General features: G+C 59.3%; 1 protein-coding gene across 1 annotated transcript; it reads right to left on the bottom strand.

Moving 5' to 3' along the window:
• Positions 1-379: 379 nt before the first annotated feature.
• SKOR1 (SKI family transcriptional corepressor 1) lies at positions 380-9,372 on the bottom strand. Its single transcript, XM_064376409.1, has 9 exons — positions 9,172-9,372; positions 6,741-8,946; positions 5,636-5,726; positions 4,622-4,729; positions 4,035-4,106; positions 2,593-2,667; positions 2,264-2,338; positions 1,687-1,752; positions 380-1,203 (listed from the first exon to the last, which is right to left on the bottom strand). The coding sequence occupies exons 1-9, from the start codon at positions 9,276-9,278 to the stop codon at positions 1,109-1,111; spliced, it is 2,895 nt and encodes a 964-aa protein (XP_064232479.1). The 5' UTR covers positions 9,279-9,372; the 3' UTR covers positions 380-1,108.
• Between the last annotated feature and the right edge of the window lie 7,073 nt (positions 9,373-16,445).

Here is a 16,445-nt window from a genome sequence, read left to right as displayed (position 1 = left end):
CCCGGCAGGGCACCCTGTCTGTGAACGCCCCGGAGGTAACTTCCCCGGTGTGGCAGGCGTGGAAATGGGCCTGGATGAACCCTTGGCCCCTTCGAACACTGGAGGGAAGAGCCGAGGACCCCTGCTCTAAGGACCGTGACCTAAGGCCTCTCCTCCAACCCGGGCCCAAAGGAGGGTCCTAAACACTGAGAGAGAGTGCTCTGTGGGAGAAAATTGTGTCTGGAGGGAGACAGTGGAGAGGTCGAGCGCTCTCTGCTGCCTACCTGAGCAGGCGCGATTCTGACCCCGGGTGCCCTAGAACCCGCGGGGCGCCTCCCACCCCCACCTGTTGCACAGTGCTCCGCCCGCCCAGCTCTGACGGCACACTCCCACCTCTCCGTAGCCCCAGAAGTGACTTTTTTTTATTATTATTATTAAAAACAAAAGTCGCAGGTACAGGGTGGTCTCCCCAAACAGGCTCCAGGTGGTTGCCATCTCGTGAGTCAGTTGTCGCCTTTTTAAAGTGCTGTTACATCAAGAGGTTACAACAAAAAGACAAAGCAAAATCCAAAGGGGAATGCAAAACGGGACTGGAAGTGGGTCCAGGAGAAGGAAGAAAAATAACTTACGGCATTAATAAAGTGAACCTAATACTGAACCGAGAGACTCACAGTACATTTATATCCATTGCACATAGCCACTTTGTCATTGGGAACAGGAGTTTCAGAAGTAGACGGGACAGGGAGTGAGGGGCCGGCGCCAGCGAAGTTACTACAACGTATTCACAATCTGATTCAAGGCTATACATTGGGAGGGGGGCGCTCTCCCCTCCCTGCTTCTCGCGGTCCAGTTAACCCCTTGAGGTCCGATGCCCTGGAGTTCAAACGGGGTAGGGGGATTTGAGGCGTGAGGCAGTATTTACACTAGGAAACCGAGCCGGAGCCCTGGACTGGGACGCCCGGGAGGGGGCGGGCAAGGCCGGGGAGCCCGGAGGAAGGCGGGCGGGCGGGCGGCTGTATTTACATCGGTCGGGTCTGAATGGCTTGTTCCTCGCTCAGGGCAGCCGCGGCAGCGGGTATTTACAAGGAGCAGCATGGCTTGAGGGCGCAGGGGTGGGGCTGGGCCGGCCCTAGGGCAACAGCGGGGGCTTGAAGGAGCAGTTACCAGTGCAGTGGCGGGGCGTCAGCATCTTGCAGGAGAAGTGGTGCAGGGCGTCGTGGGCTTCTGGGGAGAGAGTCGCGAGGGTCACTCTGGGCGCCTCTCTGGGCTCACCTAGCCGCGCAGTCCACCCTTTCCCCTCCCTGGCCTTACCCAACCCTCTGGGGTCAGGGGATCTCAACGGAGCGGATCCGGAGGAGGCAGGAGGTTAGGACAAAGGCTGGTGAATGCAGAACCACTGCTCTGGCTCAGTAGCCCCGTTTTACAGAAGAGGAAACTGAGGCACAGTAAGAGAGGGGTCAACTTGCTCAAAGCCAGAATTGGTACTAGAAGGCAGATTTTCTGACGCCCAAAGCCCAAGGGGCTCCTTTCTCTTTACCCCACCGTCCTAGAATAATCTTCCCGTTAAAATCAATTCCCACTTTCGTCCCTCTCAGACTCATCCCTGTGGATCGTGGCCTTCCTCACTAGCCCCACTATTCATTCATTCACTTGACAGCACGGCCAGCAGCCGGCACCCCTCCTATCTTTGTTTCCTGGCTTCCGCACCTTTCAATTTCTGCTGGATGGCGTAGCGCGCCTTCCGCTCCTGGTCGAGTTCGTTACACAAGGTATCTGGAAGACAAAGGGAGGGGGCCAGTGAGGAAACGTGGACCACCCTCCGAAGGGCCGGGGTCACAGCCCGGGCTTCCTCCTCTCCTCAGGGCGCAGCTCCGCACCGAAACAACTCCAGGGACGGGGGAGGGGTACCGGAGCTCCTAACTGCAGACTGGCGGAGGAAGGAAATGGCCTGGGATGGCGCTTAAAGGCAGACGGATCTAACCAAAATTAAAGCAAACTTAGGCATTACTTCCCAGGTAATTTTACGCCTCGATTTTTAATTTAGAAACCATGGAAATTGCCGCGATAAGAAGTTCAATCACTCCATGTAATGATGCCTGCAAGCCGTTTGCTGGGCTCGCTTGCCATTCTGAGGCTAATCAGAGTATACAAAGGATATTAAATAAAAAAAATAATTGTTAAATTACCTTCAATTTAAATCCAAATGACTGAGCCAACATTGCGGCTCCTGCCAGACGAGAGGCAGTTACGGCCCGTGCACGCGCTCACCTGACTCCCGTCTTACCTCTGACAATTTGCAGCTGTTGCACCATTTCTTCTCGATAAGCCAATTCCCTCTTCATTTGATCCTGAAAATTATCTGTGCAAATTGATTAAGTGAGAGCTGTTAGGCACAGCCCCCTCCCCCAGCTCCACTTCTCATTCTTTGCCCCCGCTTTTATCCTACCCCCACCCCCATCCAGACATTCGCGAGCAATCCTGGAAAAGGACAGTTTCTTAGCTTCTGCAGGGCACCTAGTGCTAGTTGCCTGGCACCTGGCTTTCGGAGTAGGTCGGGGCACCCTGGTGGAAGGCTGGTGATGAGGTGGGGTGAGGCAGGATGGGAGTGGGTACCTTTGAGACTCTGAAATTCCCGTTCCAGCTTCTTGCGGAGCTCCATTTGCTCCAGGAGCAGTTTTTGCAGTTCATCTGTGAAAGGGGGAAAGTGGGAGGTAAAGTGGGAGGTAAAGCAGGGTTATTTGGAGCTCAGGGGACCTAGAAAGCACCCAGGTTCTGCCCTGGCCAACATCCCTGAGAGGAGAGTTGAGGAGGATGACCAGTAGGTGGAGGCCCTCCGCTCTCTGGCTTTACCAACTGCATTCAAAGGATTTGGGTGAAGAAACTGGGCTGTGGGGTAGGATGCCCAGGAGAATAAATTCAGGACTGTGAAATCTAGGCCCTGGCTTCACGAACTATGCAGCTGGGCAACTACTTTAAATTGTTCCTAACTCCCTAGCCTAAGAGGCTGGTCCACTGAAACTTGATTTCCCAATTCAAGTGATAGACAGCTCCCTGCCCACATACCTTTCACTATAAATTCGGGAGGCTCTGGTCAGAGCCTTGGAGACCTTTCCCGGAAAAATACACATACAACAGTTTGCCTACAATTTCAGGTCTGAAGACTGCTAAATCCATGCTAAGAACCCTCAATATAAAGCACCAATGATTTTTGAAGGTAATGGCATTTCCTGTAAATCTGTAACTAGGAAGAATGGAAGACCACCAATGCTTGTCTTCCTCCTGCCACCAATTCCCAAGACCATCTATGGGCTAGTTGTGGGGCAGGGAGCTAGGTGTAGAGGCCTGTTAGTGCCCTCAGAACCAACTCCAGAGGGAAAGACGTGGCACCTGCCCTGACTGTGAGGTCTTTGGTATCTGGGCCCTCCCCCAGGAGAGGCGCCTCTGAAATGCAAGAATGGAAGGTAAAGGGCCAAGTGGGGCTAGAGGCTCCTCTACTCTGTACCTCAAGCTGCAGACTCCCCCTTGCAGGCTGAACATTCACATGGGATCCCCATTCTGCAAACAAGCTCCATCCTCACTCCATTTAGGGCAAGGCGAAGGTGGTTATATGTTAATTCCAGGAAAGAGGAAAAGCATCTCTCACATATTCCTAAAATAAATGCTTCCCTGCAATCCTGCATTGAAGTCCTGTTTTCCATTGAGTTTAGGGGACCCAGACTGTCCTGTCTGATTGTCCATAGGCATCAAGTTCTGACCACGTTATTCATTTCTCTTTTCTCGCTGGGCTTTTCAGATAGACCCAGGCCTTGGGAACCCAAACTTTCAATACACTTCTGGGGGTTTGTTTTACTCCCATGCTCTACCCTCACATAAATACCTCTGTGCCAGGAAAATGTATCCAGAGGATCATACTTTCTACCCAATGAAAGGGAAACTGATCCCCCCCAAGGCCAGGTCTTTTCCACACTCACCCCCTACAGGGATAACACCCATCTGCAGGAATGGCCCATCGCCCTCAAGCACAGTGTACCCCTTTTCCACAAATTTAGCCTCACCTCTAGCCAGGTTCTCGATATCTTTCTCCACCAGCTGAGTTCCTGTGACATCCAAGGTAAGCCCATCTTCGCCTGGGATGCAATGGCAGGTAAGAGGAGTTCTGTCTTGGGAGAGCCCTTGAGAGGGGAGGGGTGAGCTTCCCAGGAACCAGGGCAAGTCAGGGACCTACCCTCGACGCTCTGCCTTTGGAGGAGACAGTTACAGGTATCCGGTACTACCCACCTTCTAAGAGGTCACGGTACTGAGTAGGGTCGTGAACCCTAGAGGAGGGGGCCTAGGGAAAAGGGGCCATCTAAGGGCTGGAAGTGCCCTTTGACCTATTTTTCGTGGGTGAGGACGGCCCTCCATTTCCTTTTAGTACAACCTCTGCCCTTACCTGAAAGAACCTCAAACCCACAAAGGAGGCAGCAACTCAGAAAACCCGGCCTGCACCCTGCTCGTGTTAAATACTTATCTGCTTGCTCAGGAAGAAAACTGGCAGCTGCTTACACTTGATTAAAGGCCTTTCTCTCAAGCCTCTGGGAACCTGGGCGACCTGGGTCCCAGCTCCCGGGTGTGGTGGGGCGCGAGGGGTCCAAGGGCTCACCTCTGTCTGTATTTGCAGGACTTGGCTGGGAGATACTCCTTTGGTCTGGATAGGATTTCCTCGTTTCCAAATCATCGGCGAGCGAGTGATTGTCTTCCTTATCTGGCTCTTGAAGGCAATAAACCGAGTTTCAAGGAGAGGCAAAGAAACCGTGACCCGGATACTGCCAGAGCTGCCGCAGTCGGGGCGCCGGAGCCCTAATTAAAAGCGTCGTGGCCGCCTCTGGTTCCCGGCTTTGCGCCCAGGCGCGCGCCCTGAGGCTTTGGGCTGGGGACCCTCCCCACCGCCGCGCGTGGTCGGCTCATCTCCGGGCTTCACGCCCCCGCTCTAGCCCTTCGGAAAAGAGCAAGACGAGCAACCGAGTCCACCAGGGACAAGCGACCTACATCGCGCGCAGATACTAGGGCACCGCGAGCGCGCGTGGCCGCCGGGTCTGTCCGCGCGACACGTGCGGAGGACGCGGCCCAGGCTGCGACCTTCGGGGTGGGTGGGGGGACATCGTCCGGGGCTCGGCTGCCTCGACCTGCCCGAATTTCCGAGACCCTCAACCCCTCCTCTGCGAGGAAGCTGGTAAGGCGCGCAAGTGCAGGGCGGCCCCCACCACCCCACGAGGGGTCTCAGCTACCCTGGCGCTTCTGGGGTACCCAAGCGCGCGGCCAAGTGCCCCCATCCTCCGCCCGGACCCTGCTTGGCCAAAGGGGACCCCGCGGCCAAACACACTTGCTGAATAAATGAGAGGACTTGAAGGAGGTGTTGGGAGTGATTTTGTTAAGGGTTTAACGCCGTGTCTGGGTGTGCGTGTGGTGGAGAGGGCCTGTTGTCACTGTTGCTTTTAAGTAACCAAAGGTTGGAAGTTGGGAGTACTCGCTTAGCTTCCTTGTTTTCGTTATATTTCCTTCCCTCTCCCTCTTTCTCTGCGTCTCTCTCCTTGTCTTTTTTCGCAGGCCTTCCTTGACCCCGGCCCTCTGCCTGCGGTCCCCCATTACAGTGGCGAGCGGCCGCGACAGGAGTTACCGTGGGCCTCAGGGGTGCAGAGGTAGGAGGCCGCGGGCCCCAGCGCCACCGCCGCGCTCTTCACTTGCTCATCCCTCTCGGGCGCGTACACCTGCGGCGGCCGAGAAATGACAGGCGATTAGGGGGGGCGCCCTGCGGCGGCCCAAAGCCGCCCAGCCCTACCCCGCGGCCGAGAGGGAAAGGAGGGTGACGGATGTTGGTGCGCCCGCTGGACGTGAGCGCCCCGGGCAGCAGTAACGCACGCGGCGCACCCTCGCTCCCTTGCAGATTCAGGGTAATTATTAGCGCCTGTGGGAAAATTACTCTTAAACACAAAGCGGCTCCCAAGCTACGGGCCGTTCAAAGTCTCCTTCACCCTCAGCACCCGCCTCCTTTTAGGCGTTTTCCCTCCCGCCCGTGCCCCGTCCCCGGCATAAATGACGCCTTTCGCATCCGGTTAATGATTCGTGTTTTAATGAACCGAATGTACAGGTGTGCGCACCCACTTTCATAATGGCTAACGACTCCAGCCTGGCTGTATCCTGCCCCTCAAGCCCCCTCCCGCCCCGCACGCGGTCCCGAGGCACCTTCCCAGCAACGAACCCTGTGGTTCCCAAGCGGGAGTGCGAAGAGATTCGGAAAACTAGGAGTTGGGTTGGTGGGAGATTCCGGGGACCCGGTACTGCTGGGGCCCGACTTGGGGAGAGGCCACACTATCCTCTCTTCTCTTCCTTGGGGCGCTGATGCCCACCTGGGCGAGCGCTTCGCTTTGGCTTTGGGTTCCTTTTTTATCCCCTCTTTCTTCCTTCACACCCCTTTTCTGTCTCTTTTTCTGTCTCTGGCAGTCTCTGCCGGTCTCCTCCCCACTCCCATCAACAAAAACAAAGCACACCTGTTCCCCAGCCCGCCCTCTGCCCCCAGCTTCCGGCTTCCGAAACCCTCACTGGAGGGTGCGGCTGGGCCCAGCTCCGTAGCACGCCCGAGGCTGGGCTTGCGGAGAGTGGCCTGGGCCTGCTGCTCCGACGCCTGCGCAGAGCAAAATTCCCGTCCTCCTCCCGGCCCCGCAGGCCCGCGGCGCACAGGGTAAGTGGGAAGGCGCCACCGGCGGGGCGGGCGCGGGGCTCACCTTGGCCGGCGCGGGTCCTCCTAGGGGCCCGCAAGGCTCTCGCAGCTCGTAGCCGCCGCCGCCGCTTGGCGGGCTCCTCTCAGGTCTCCGTACCGCGTCGTCGGCCGCCAAGTCCCCAAATGCGGGCCGGCCGGCGGGGGGTGGCCCGAGGCGGCGCCGGGGGCGGGGGCTGCCGCCGTCCGGAGAGTCCGCGGGACCGTCCGCGCCGGAGGAGGTGGCTGACGGGGGTCCAGTGGGCTGGTCACCTTCTGGGCCTCCCCCCGCGCTGAGTGCGCTGGCCTCGGTCTCGTCCTGGGCGCCTTCGTCGTCGGGGAAGCGGTTGGATTCAACGTCCACCTCCGGCTCGTCCGCCGTGTCCACGTCGGGCGAGGCGGAATGGTAGCTGGAGCTGCCCTCGCTCAGAAAGTCCGGGCTCACGTAGCCGCCGCCCCCCGCGCCAGGTCCCGGCCCGCGAGCAGGCCCCGCGCCATACGCCTCCCGGGCGCTACCATAGAGCTTAGCAATGCTCTCTGTGTCTTTGACCACTGGCCGGAAGGCCGACACGTAGGAGCCTTTGCGTGCGGGCGGCGGGGGCGGCGGGGGCAGCGGGGCCAGGGGCGGGGGCAGGGCCTCGTCCACGCCGTCTTCGTCCAGGGGCCCGCGGGACAGAGCGCTCGGGCAGCGCTCCTCCGCGCCAAGGCCGCCCTCTTTGGCTGGCTCGGGACCGTCCAGGGGCTCTGGGCCACCGCTGCCAGCAGCTGCCGCCGCCGCCGCCGCCGCCGCAGCCACGGCTGCCGCCACGGCCTTGGCTTGGCTCTGTGCAGCGGGGTAGGACGGTACCGGGAGGCTGCCTGCTGCTGGCCAGAACATGGGAAACGTCGGGTACACGGTGGCGGCAGCGGCCGCTGCAGCCACGGCCGCTGCGTCCTTGGCTGCCCCGGAGGGTTGATGCCCCCAGAACATAGCGCCGCCGCCCGGGCCCGCCCCTGCCCCCGGGGGCAAGTGGCTGGTTCCCGGGCCCCCAGCGCCCCCGCCAGTGCCCGCGCCGCCGCCGCCGCCGCCCCCAGTGCCAGGACCGCCCTTTGGCTCGCCCGTGCCTAAAACTGGGTCGTCCTTTTTGGGGCATAGGCCGAAGGCAGTAGGGAAGCCGTAAGGATGGGGGAAAAGTGGTGGGGGCAGCTTCTGCAGGAGCCCAAAGCCTTTGCTGGGAACTGGGATCACCGGGTAGCTTCGTACGCCGGCACCGCCACCGGGCCCTCCTGGGCCCGCCGGGCCACTAGCTCCGGTCGCCAGGCCAAGTCCGCGCTGCGGATGGGGAGGAGGTGGCCCCGGAGGCCCGGCAGCCTCATCTTCGCCACAGCGCAGGCTTTTGTGGGGCGGCGGGCCTGGGGCCATCTCCGCACCGCATCCTGGGCCGCCACCGCCGCCAGCACCACCCTTCCCCTGCCCACCCGACCCGCCATTAGCACCGCCTCCGCCGCCTCCTTGTAGCGAGAAGGTCCTCTTGCGCGTGCCGCCATTAAACATGGCCTTGACGTCCTCCCAAGCATGGCTCAGTTCGTCTGTGGCTGACTTGTCACTCAGCTTGAGGTGACGACGCCAGGAGTTGAAGTTGGCGGCATCGGGCTGTGTGTACTTGGCGTCGGGTGTGCGGTGCGAATGGAAGATGAACTTGTTGGGCGAGAAGTACATGCTGCAGTAGCCGCACTTGATGCACTTGGCTCGCGAGCTGTTGTAACGCGCAGGGATGAAGCTACCGCGCGAGCCCCACGCGCACTCATGCACCACATCGAAGGCGAAGTTCTCGGGCAGCTTGGGTGGCTTGTGCTCGCCCAGGAATGACTTGCACAGGCGTTCGGCCTCTCGCTTGGTGATCATGCCGCAGCGGCGCGACGAGATGGGCATGGCCCCGGCCCGACGCAGAATCTCCAGCTGTACGGGCGTACACTGCACGCACGTGATGCCCAGGGCCACGCGTCGGTTGTGGATCTCATTGTAGCTGTAGTTCTTGAGGAGGGTATTGGAGATCTGCGCCAGGCACAGGCGCTCCTGGCCGTCGATGACCAGTGATACAATTGGTACCCCGTACAGCGACGTCTCGCCCACCTGGTTGGGTTTGAGAGCGGTGGAGCCCGAGTACGGCTGCAGCTCCTGCTTGGAGTTGGGCGAGGAGCTGCCCTCGCGCCCCGGCCCCAGCTGAGTGGTGAGAGCCTCCATGCCGCCGCTCCTGCGAAACAGAGAAAGCAGAGAGCAGATAAGCCATTTTCAGAGCCGCCGCCAAGGCTCAGGCCCGCCCAGTGGGGCGCGCCGAGTAGGGCACGCGGGGGATACTTGGCAGTGGGGAGTCCAAACTCATTCACCCCCTGGACGGGAGTCTTTTGTTATTCACACCCCTGTTGGCGCCGTAACAAAAGCCCCCAGGGTTTGGGGGAGGAGAAGGGGTAATGGAGACCTCAGGAATGTCCCGGCTGCAAAGAACCCAATCCCGTTTTTGGACTGGGGAGCAACTGAAACCCAGACACGCAGAGTGACTTGCCCAAGGCCACACAGCAAAGCCATGGCGGAATCCAGGCTTTTTCCGCGCCCAGATCCGTGCGCCTCTGGCAACCCTTGCAGCCGGTCCTGCCGGCCGGGGTCCTGAAGCCCGGACTTCGGGGACCCGCCGCCCCTCTGCTCAGTAGCGCATGCACGCGGGCGGGCGGGGGCAGTGCGAGGAGGGGTGGGGAGGCGGGGGAGGGGCAGTCACTGCCCATCTCCAGACAGCAGGGGGTGGAGGGGGGTGGGAGGAGGAGGGAACCAGCTCTGCCCGCGAAGGAGAAAGGCGTAGGCTATCGCTGTTCGCGGTGCTGAACCCGACCGCCTTAGAAGCGCTCCGTGCGCACCCGGACCTAGGGCGGCCCCCACGGCACACATCTCGGTGCCGAGCCGGCTTCTGGGGACAGCATTGCCAGTTTCTACAAACCCGAGCTTCTCCTCTCAAGCCTGGCGCCCGCGTTCGTTGAGCAGAAAGATTTCGGCTGGATATATAACCGTTTTCTTTCCAGCTATAAGCAAGACCAGGATCCTGCAGTTCTAACCACATTTTCTGCATTTTTAGCTGTGTTCCAGACCAAAGCTGGTTTCCGCCGAGGTCAGCGCATGGGACAGAGAGGTTTTCAAGGAACTTTGTTGGTAGTCACTTCTTAGCTTCCAGTCGCCCAGTCCCTGAGCTTTCCTTCTTCAGATATGCCTTTCCCACTTGGGTCAACTGCAGGCTCCAGGGCTCTGGGCTTTCTCTTTGAGGGGCATCTCCTCTCTGAGTATCCTTCATGCCCCGCTGTCCCGGCTCATATGCGCTGGAAGGAATCTCGACCATCTTCGTAGCCACTGCAAGGCTCCAGGCACAAAAGTTGCTGCTAGCCCTGCACTTTGCTCTCTGGCTGAGGCAGGGAGGGAGCTGTGTAGGCAGACCTCAGCAGCGGGTACACTTGGGGACTGATGTTTGGGGCCCTCTAGGTCGCCCGGCCCAGCTACGTGTCCTCAGACAAGCCAGGCTCCGATCCGGCCCAAGGCTGCAGGCGCTCCTGTGGCCAGGGCGCCCAACCCTGAGGGCCCCTCCCCTGAAGTCGGCCCTGAAGGTAAATCCATTTTCAGAGGGGCAGCTCCAGGCAGACGAGGGATCCCAGTTCAAAAGCCTTCAGCATGGAGACTGGCATTTTCTGTTTATCTGTCTCTCTCTTCCTCTCTATTTATCTAGGAGCCCCTCATTTGTCGATCATATCTGTCCCTGAGCTGTCTCTGCCAGCTCGCTCCTGTCATCTGTTTTGTATCTTTTGCAAGTATCAAGCTATTTATGTATTATCTGTCTGTTTCATCTTTATCTCCGAGGATCGAACTAAAATAAGTTGACCCTTATTTCGCGTTGAGGTCTTTTGTATCATTTTAGGAGGCAAAAACACTATCCTAACTCCCCGGCTGACAAGCCCCGCGCCCTCCTGGAGGTGGCTGGAGGGCGCAGGGCGCCGGGAAATGACAGCTGCTCGGTTTCTCGAAATCGGCAACTGTGCCTGGTCCGCATACAGTGAAGAGAGCGCCCGAGCCGAGAGCGTTCCCCAGTTCAGGAACCTGGGTCCCTGCGCGGTTTTCCCTGAGTGAGAAGAGGGGGGTCCGGGCCCGGAGGCAAAAGGGGGACCCTAGAAAAGGAACGAAATTTTGGGGGCCAAAGCGGAAAGCACAGGCGAAGGGCCATACGCAGCGACAAGGAGCAGCAGCCAGAGCAGCTTGGGGGATCCTTGTCAGCTCCCGGAGCTTGAGGGGCGAGCTTTGGGAGGGCAGTGAAGCGGCAGACGGGCAGTGGTGGGAGCGAGGCGGTGGAGTCGTTAGATATAACCATAAAAACAGCCACAGGAGCCCAAATCAGAACTAAACGAAAAAAAGCTGCAGGGGCAGGGCGCGAGGGCGGCGGGCTACCGGACGCGGGTACTCACAGTGCGGCGGCGGCTGGAGCCGGGGTAGCGGTGCGCGGAGGTGCGCGGCAGGAGGAGCGGCGGGCGGGAGTCCGGGATCCGCCGGGCTCTCCGGGTGACGGCGCGGCCCCTCCCCGCGCGCGCGCACAGCCGCGCTCCCACCCGCGGCCCCTCCCGCTCTCAGCGGGCGCGGGGCGCCGGGGCCCCGGGCGCGGAGATGCGAACCCTGAGCCGTTGACCCCGAGGCCGAGGACTGGCCGGAAGAAGAGGCCGAAGCCTGGAGTGCATGGCGCGGCGGCGGGGACAGCGCGGTCACAGCCCGAGTGGCGGGGCGGGCGCGCCTGACAGCTGCGAGCCGGGGCGCCACACCCACCGCCCGCGCAGTCGCTAGCGCCCTCCCTGGGTCCGCCCGCCCGCGGGCCACGCGCGGCGCCCGCCACCCAGCAGCCCCAGGGCCTGCACGCCCCAGGTAAGCGGCCTCACACCTGCGTCCAGCGCCCTGCACCTGTGTCCCGCTCTAGCTGGAGAGGCCAGGAGGGAAGAAAGGCCCTGGAGCCAAAAAGTTTGTACACGAGAACGAAGTGGGGAGGGCCCAGTGCTCCTGGCCAAGGAGCCAGTTTTGATCTGGGCCAGGACCCGGTGATGGGGCTAAGGGGGACTCAAGAGGAACGGGCGCAGGGAGGAGTACTTCACTTTCCGACTGCAGGCGAGGGCTAGGGTGGTGGAGCCTAGAGTGGCCCTGAGGAACTAGTAGGGTCACCAGAGTCTGCGACAGAGACCTGGGTGCCGGGAAGCAGGGATGGCAGCTGGGAAGGAGCAGATCTGCCTCCCCCATGCTCCTGACTTCGGTGGGAGGTATCAGGAGAGCTCTAACCTGGGGAGGGGTTCTCCTGTTTCTGTTCTTGGGCAGAGGACTTGGGAACTAGGTTTGGGGAGCCCTCAGCCTGAATGCCCCCCTCTCCCTCGCCATCGCCAGCAGGCCCAGGGCAGGAGCCAAGTGATTGTTGGGAGTGATCTGAGGTCAACTACTCTCTAAACGGTGCTAACCCAGTTTCCCCATGGGGGAGGTCCAGTCCCCTGACGCTACAGACGCCCCTGGGTACCTCTCTCTCTCCTCAAAGCTCCATTTCTCTCCACCGCTCTCCTCTCTCTGTCAGTCAGTCTCGGTCTTCACCATTCTTTCCCCTAATGCCCCATTAGGTGCCCTTCTCTTCCTCTCAGTCTGTCTCTACTTCTTCATTTGAGTTACCAGTCGTACCCCGCCCCTGTTTGCCCGCACCCGGGCGCCCGGTCGGCTGCTTCCACCCCCCCTCCCTACCCCCCTGGCATTAAGTGTCCTTAATGGACACGTTAATTAAACTGTAATTAATCATACTGTCCGGCCCAAGTTTGAACAATTACCCTAATCAAACAGAAGTTAATAATGGCAGGGATGGCCCGGGGCGCGGCGGGCCGCCTGGGCAGGGGGCGCAGCGGCCACGGCGGCTACCGGCGGTGGCAGCAGCAGCGAACACAGCCTGTCCTTGGAACCCGTGAGGCGCCATAAATCTTCCGCGGGTAGCGGCGCGGGGTCGCCCTCGCCCCCGTCGTCTCCTATTTCCCTCAGGCTACCGGGTATGGGCCCCCTTCCCTCCTGCGTTGCAGCTCCTCTGGGGCGTGTCTCCCCTTTTCCTTCACTTCTCCCCTCTCTCCTTTTCTCTCCTGTCTCGAAGAGACCCTGGGAAGGGCCTCTGGAAACGCGAACCGACCGCTCGGGCCTGGCGCTGGGACTGAGAAGCCGGCTGGCCCAACCCACAGACTCCTTTGCTTTCTTCTCGGCTACCCTGGCTGACGTCGGGTACCGTTCTCCTAAGGCCCTGAAAACCTCTCCCAAGTTTGTGGGCTCTGTCTCCTCTGTGGGTCTCTTTTAGATCGGGTTCTTGCTCTCTCCCTGTCCTCAGTTCCGGTCTTTCTGTCTCGGATCTCCCTGCCTTTCCCTTTTCTCCCAGAGGAGTCCTGGAGCCCCGCTCAGCCCCTTTCTCTCTGCCACTGGCCCCTCCATTCGGGCGTCTTTCCCAAGCTGTGCCTCTGTCCCGCTCCAACTCCCCGCTCTCTTTCCTTCCACACCTTCCCTCGGGAGAACACAGGAACCTGTTTTCCGCCCCAGTCCGAGAGCTGCCCCCAGTCCCCCGCCAGCTCATTCCCCCTCCCTCGGACCAGGCTCCCCCACCCCATAATTACAATCTCGTTCGGTAATTATTCTTAGCATCCTAATGATTTTTTAAAAGGCATCTCAGAATTCGGCATGGTGGTGACAACGATCCTGGAGCCAGGACGCCCCCAGGGTGCTGGGGGGTGGGAGTGAAGAGAGGATGGGCTGGGTCCCCCTGAGAAGGGCCTGCCTGTCCTGCCTCTGTTGTAGAGCAAGGGCCAACGACGCCACCCTTCTCAGCAGCCCCGCCGTGGGGGGCCCCCCCGGCACCCCTAAGACAAAGGGTACCGCTCCCGCACCAGGGGGTGTGCAGTTTCCACTCTGTGTCCCCGTTCAGGACCAAGCTACGGACAGCTCCCTGCGCTCTGGCGCGCGCCCTGAGACCCACCCAGCTCCTGTCCCAGGTCTGAGCTCGAGAAAGATTGAAGGCGCGTGGACTGAGAAGCCTGGCTGCTCAGAGCTGGGTACTGGGGAGCAGGGCGTGGGGGTAGGGGTCGGGGCTCTACTCTGGGCCGGCGTCCGGCGGGTTAATATCGCCGCCGACCGCACTTTACCGACTGCCGGGTCGGTTCTCACAAGGGCCCTGGGAATAGATAGGAAACACGTATTCCCATTTTACAGGTAGGAAACTGAGGACCTGGCAGTGGAAGCCAACCCCGCCCTTCTCCCCAGCCAAGGCCCTCAGTCGGTAAGGGTCGCAGGCTGATCTCCAAGACTCAAAAAGTAGTGCCTGGCACGCTGCAGAGAGAGAGAGCCTAGCTTGAAGAAGGGACGGCAAGGAGGGCGCAGCGCTGCGTTTCAGTATCGCCCTCACTACAGGGTGCGGAGTAGGAAGGCCTGGCACAGCCAGGGCCTTTGCTCAGGTTCAGGCAGGCAGTGAGTGACAGAGCTGGGGCTGCAACCCAGGCTCCGACGGGATGGGCGCGACCCCTCTTCCTCAATGAGGGCTCTGGGTTCTTCGGCCCTGTCCAGAGCCTGCAGGCGTCACTGCCCTTGGACTCTCCGTCCCCCATTATTGGCCAGGGAGATTCTCTCTTATCTGCTGCCCGGTGGCATCAGGGGTCGGAGAGCCGGACTCTGGATGAGTGCTGCGCCTTGCGCGCTTCTCCTCCCACTGGCAGAGCCCGCGCTGCCTCCGCATCCCGAGTGTGGCGTCCATTTGGGCTCCGACTTGGGCTGGGGCTGGGCGGACGCGCTTCCTCCGCAAGCACATATCTTTTACTAGTTGAATTAACGGCAGTTTTTGTCAGTTAATTAGGTTTAATTTACATAATTAGTACAGTATAAAGAGGATTGGGGATAATCACGGGGTACGTAGCGCTTACTGTGTAAACACGTATTCTGAATTAAAAATCAGATGTAATTAAGGCGCGCAGGCCCTGTTTAGGCAGGGTTTTAATTGTAATGAATTTCTAATTAACACTCAATGATTGCCAAATGCAAAAGGCTGTAAAATTTTCTTGTAGTTTTGCTAATTTATTGTTTACTTAATATCTGGATATTAATCCGACGGCCACATAGGGCAAAGCCCGGCGCTCCGGCGGCCCTGGCCCAAGCAAGTGAAGGAGGCTGGGCGGGGCCTGCCGAGCCCCAACCGGAGAGCAAAAATGAGGAGAAGGCGAGGGCCTCAGAGCCGGTGCAAAGGTGCGCAGAGCTCCGGGACCACCTCACTCCAGTTGCCGACCAGAGACTGAGGCTGGAGAGGGGCTGGACTTGGACTTGGCGGGAGGCCGTACTCTCTGGGTTTCCGCGGCCTGGACCAGGTTCTTTGGGATCAGAGGTGAGAACAGCGTTCCTCACAGGGGGACTCCCTGTTCTTGAGAACATCAAAAGTAGGGAAAACAATCACGGTCCTGGTGGGCCCAGATCTGGTTCCTCTGCTGACTCTGGAAGGACTGTGGAGTTTGCCTGGGCCTGCATATCTGTATCTGTAGGATGGGCACACGGTCTCCCACTTTGCAGGAGTGAAGGGGAGTGAAGGATTGGTTCAGAGTCCAAGGGCTCATGATCATCTCTCTTCTAGAGCCCTGCAGATGGGTAGGGCTTGGGGGGCCCTGCTTGGGTGTAGGAGGCTTAAGCTTCTGGGGAGAGGGAGAGTCAGGAGGCCTTGGGAATAGTTAGAAGGTCTTGGAGCTGGGCTCTGCCCTCCTGAGGCTCTCTCGCACCTGGGGATGCAATTTAGGCTGGCAGAGAATAAGGAGGGAACCCTCCAGAAGCTTTCTTTTCCCCAACCAGACAGAGAAGTCCCCGAGGCCTGAGCAGAGATATTAGGAAAAGAGGAGCCAGGGCAGAATAGATCCCATCTCTACAAAAAAAAAAGAAAGAAAAGAAAAATTATATATATATATATATATATATATATAGAGAGAGAGAGAGAGAGAGAGAGAGAGAGAGAGAGAGAGAGCGCGAGCGAGCGCTGGGCATAGTAGTGCTCAGCTATGGCTCCAGCTACTTTTGCTTGGGAGACTGAGGCAGCAGGATCATTTGAACCCAGGAGAGGGACGTTACAGTGAGCTATGATTGCACCACTGCACTCCAACAGGAGATCCTGTCTCTGGAAAAAAAAAATATTTTAAAGGAAAAGAGGGTGGCTTTTCCTTTAAGAGCAGCTCCAGCTGGCCCCAGGTTTTCCCATGAGGAGCCTCCTCCCCTAAATCTCTAGCTTGAGTCCCTGTCCGAATCCTGGCTGGTCTCAGGGCTGAGAGGCTCCCCTCCTATCAGCTCCAGCTTAGCCACAGCCTCTTTCCAAGGTCCTCTCACCATGGGGGAGACTGTGTGGACACTTAGAAGTTTCCAATGAACCCATGGAAACACATTGAGAAAACTCAGTGTCACCGGAGGCTTCCACCCCACAGAGCAGGCCACCTTACCTTCTCCCTCCCTGCACCCACCTCTCCTGAGCCTCCTCTAAGCCTGCCTTCATGCCAGCCCTTCTCCTCTGTCCATGGCTGTTTTATTTTCATCCCTGGATTGTTCATTAGTTAATATTTCCCAGTCATTTCTTTGTGTTTCTGTCTCTCCCCCTGGAATGTTGTGTTTGTAGTAGCATATCCAGGGCCTGGCACTTAGTAGGTACTCAGCATGTTTGGT

The sequence above is a fragment of the Aotus nancymaae genome, unplaced genomic scaffold (genome assembly GCF_030222135.1).
Source record: "Aotus nancymaae isolate 86718 unplaced genomic scaffold, 86718_ANA_hifiasm-v0.15.2.pri h1tg000003l, whole genome shotgun sequence".
In the NCBI taxonomy this organism is placed as follows: domain Eukaryota; kingdom Metazoa; phylum Chordata; class Mammalia; order Primates; family Aotidae; genus Aotus; species Aotus nancymaae.
This window is presented reverse-complemented; position numbering and strand designations above follow the sequence as displayed.

What these genes read in the sequence shown, in the direction of transcription:
- SKOR1 (XM_064376409.1), bottom strand. Translation starts at nt 9,278, where the DNA reads ATGGCTTTGCTGTGTGGCCTTGGGCAAGTCACTCTGCGTGTCTGGGTT. An exon ending in GAGGACCCGCGCCGGCCAAG is followed by an intron (nt 5,727 to 6,740) that starts GTGAGCCCCGCG and finishes CGGCCGCCGCAG; the next exon opens with GTGTACGCGCCCGAGAGGGA. An exon ending in TCCTGCAAATACAGACAGAG is followed by an intron (nt 4,107 to 4,621) that starts GTGAGCCCTTGG and finishes ATTGCATCCCAG; the next exon opens with GCGAAGATGGGCTTACCTTG.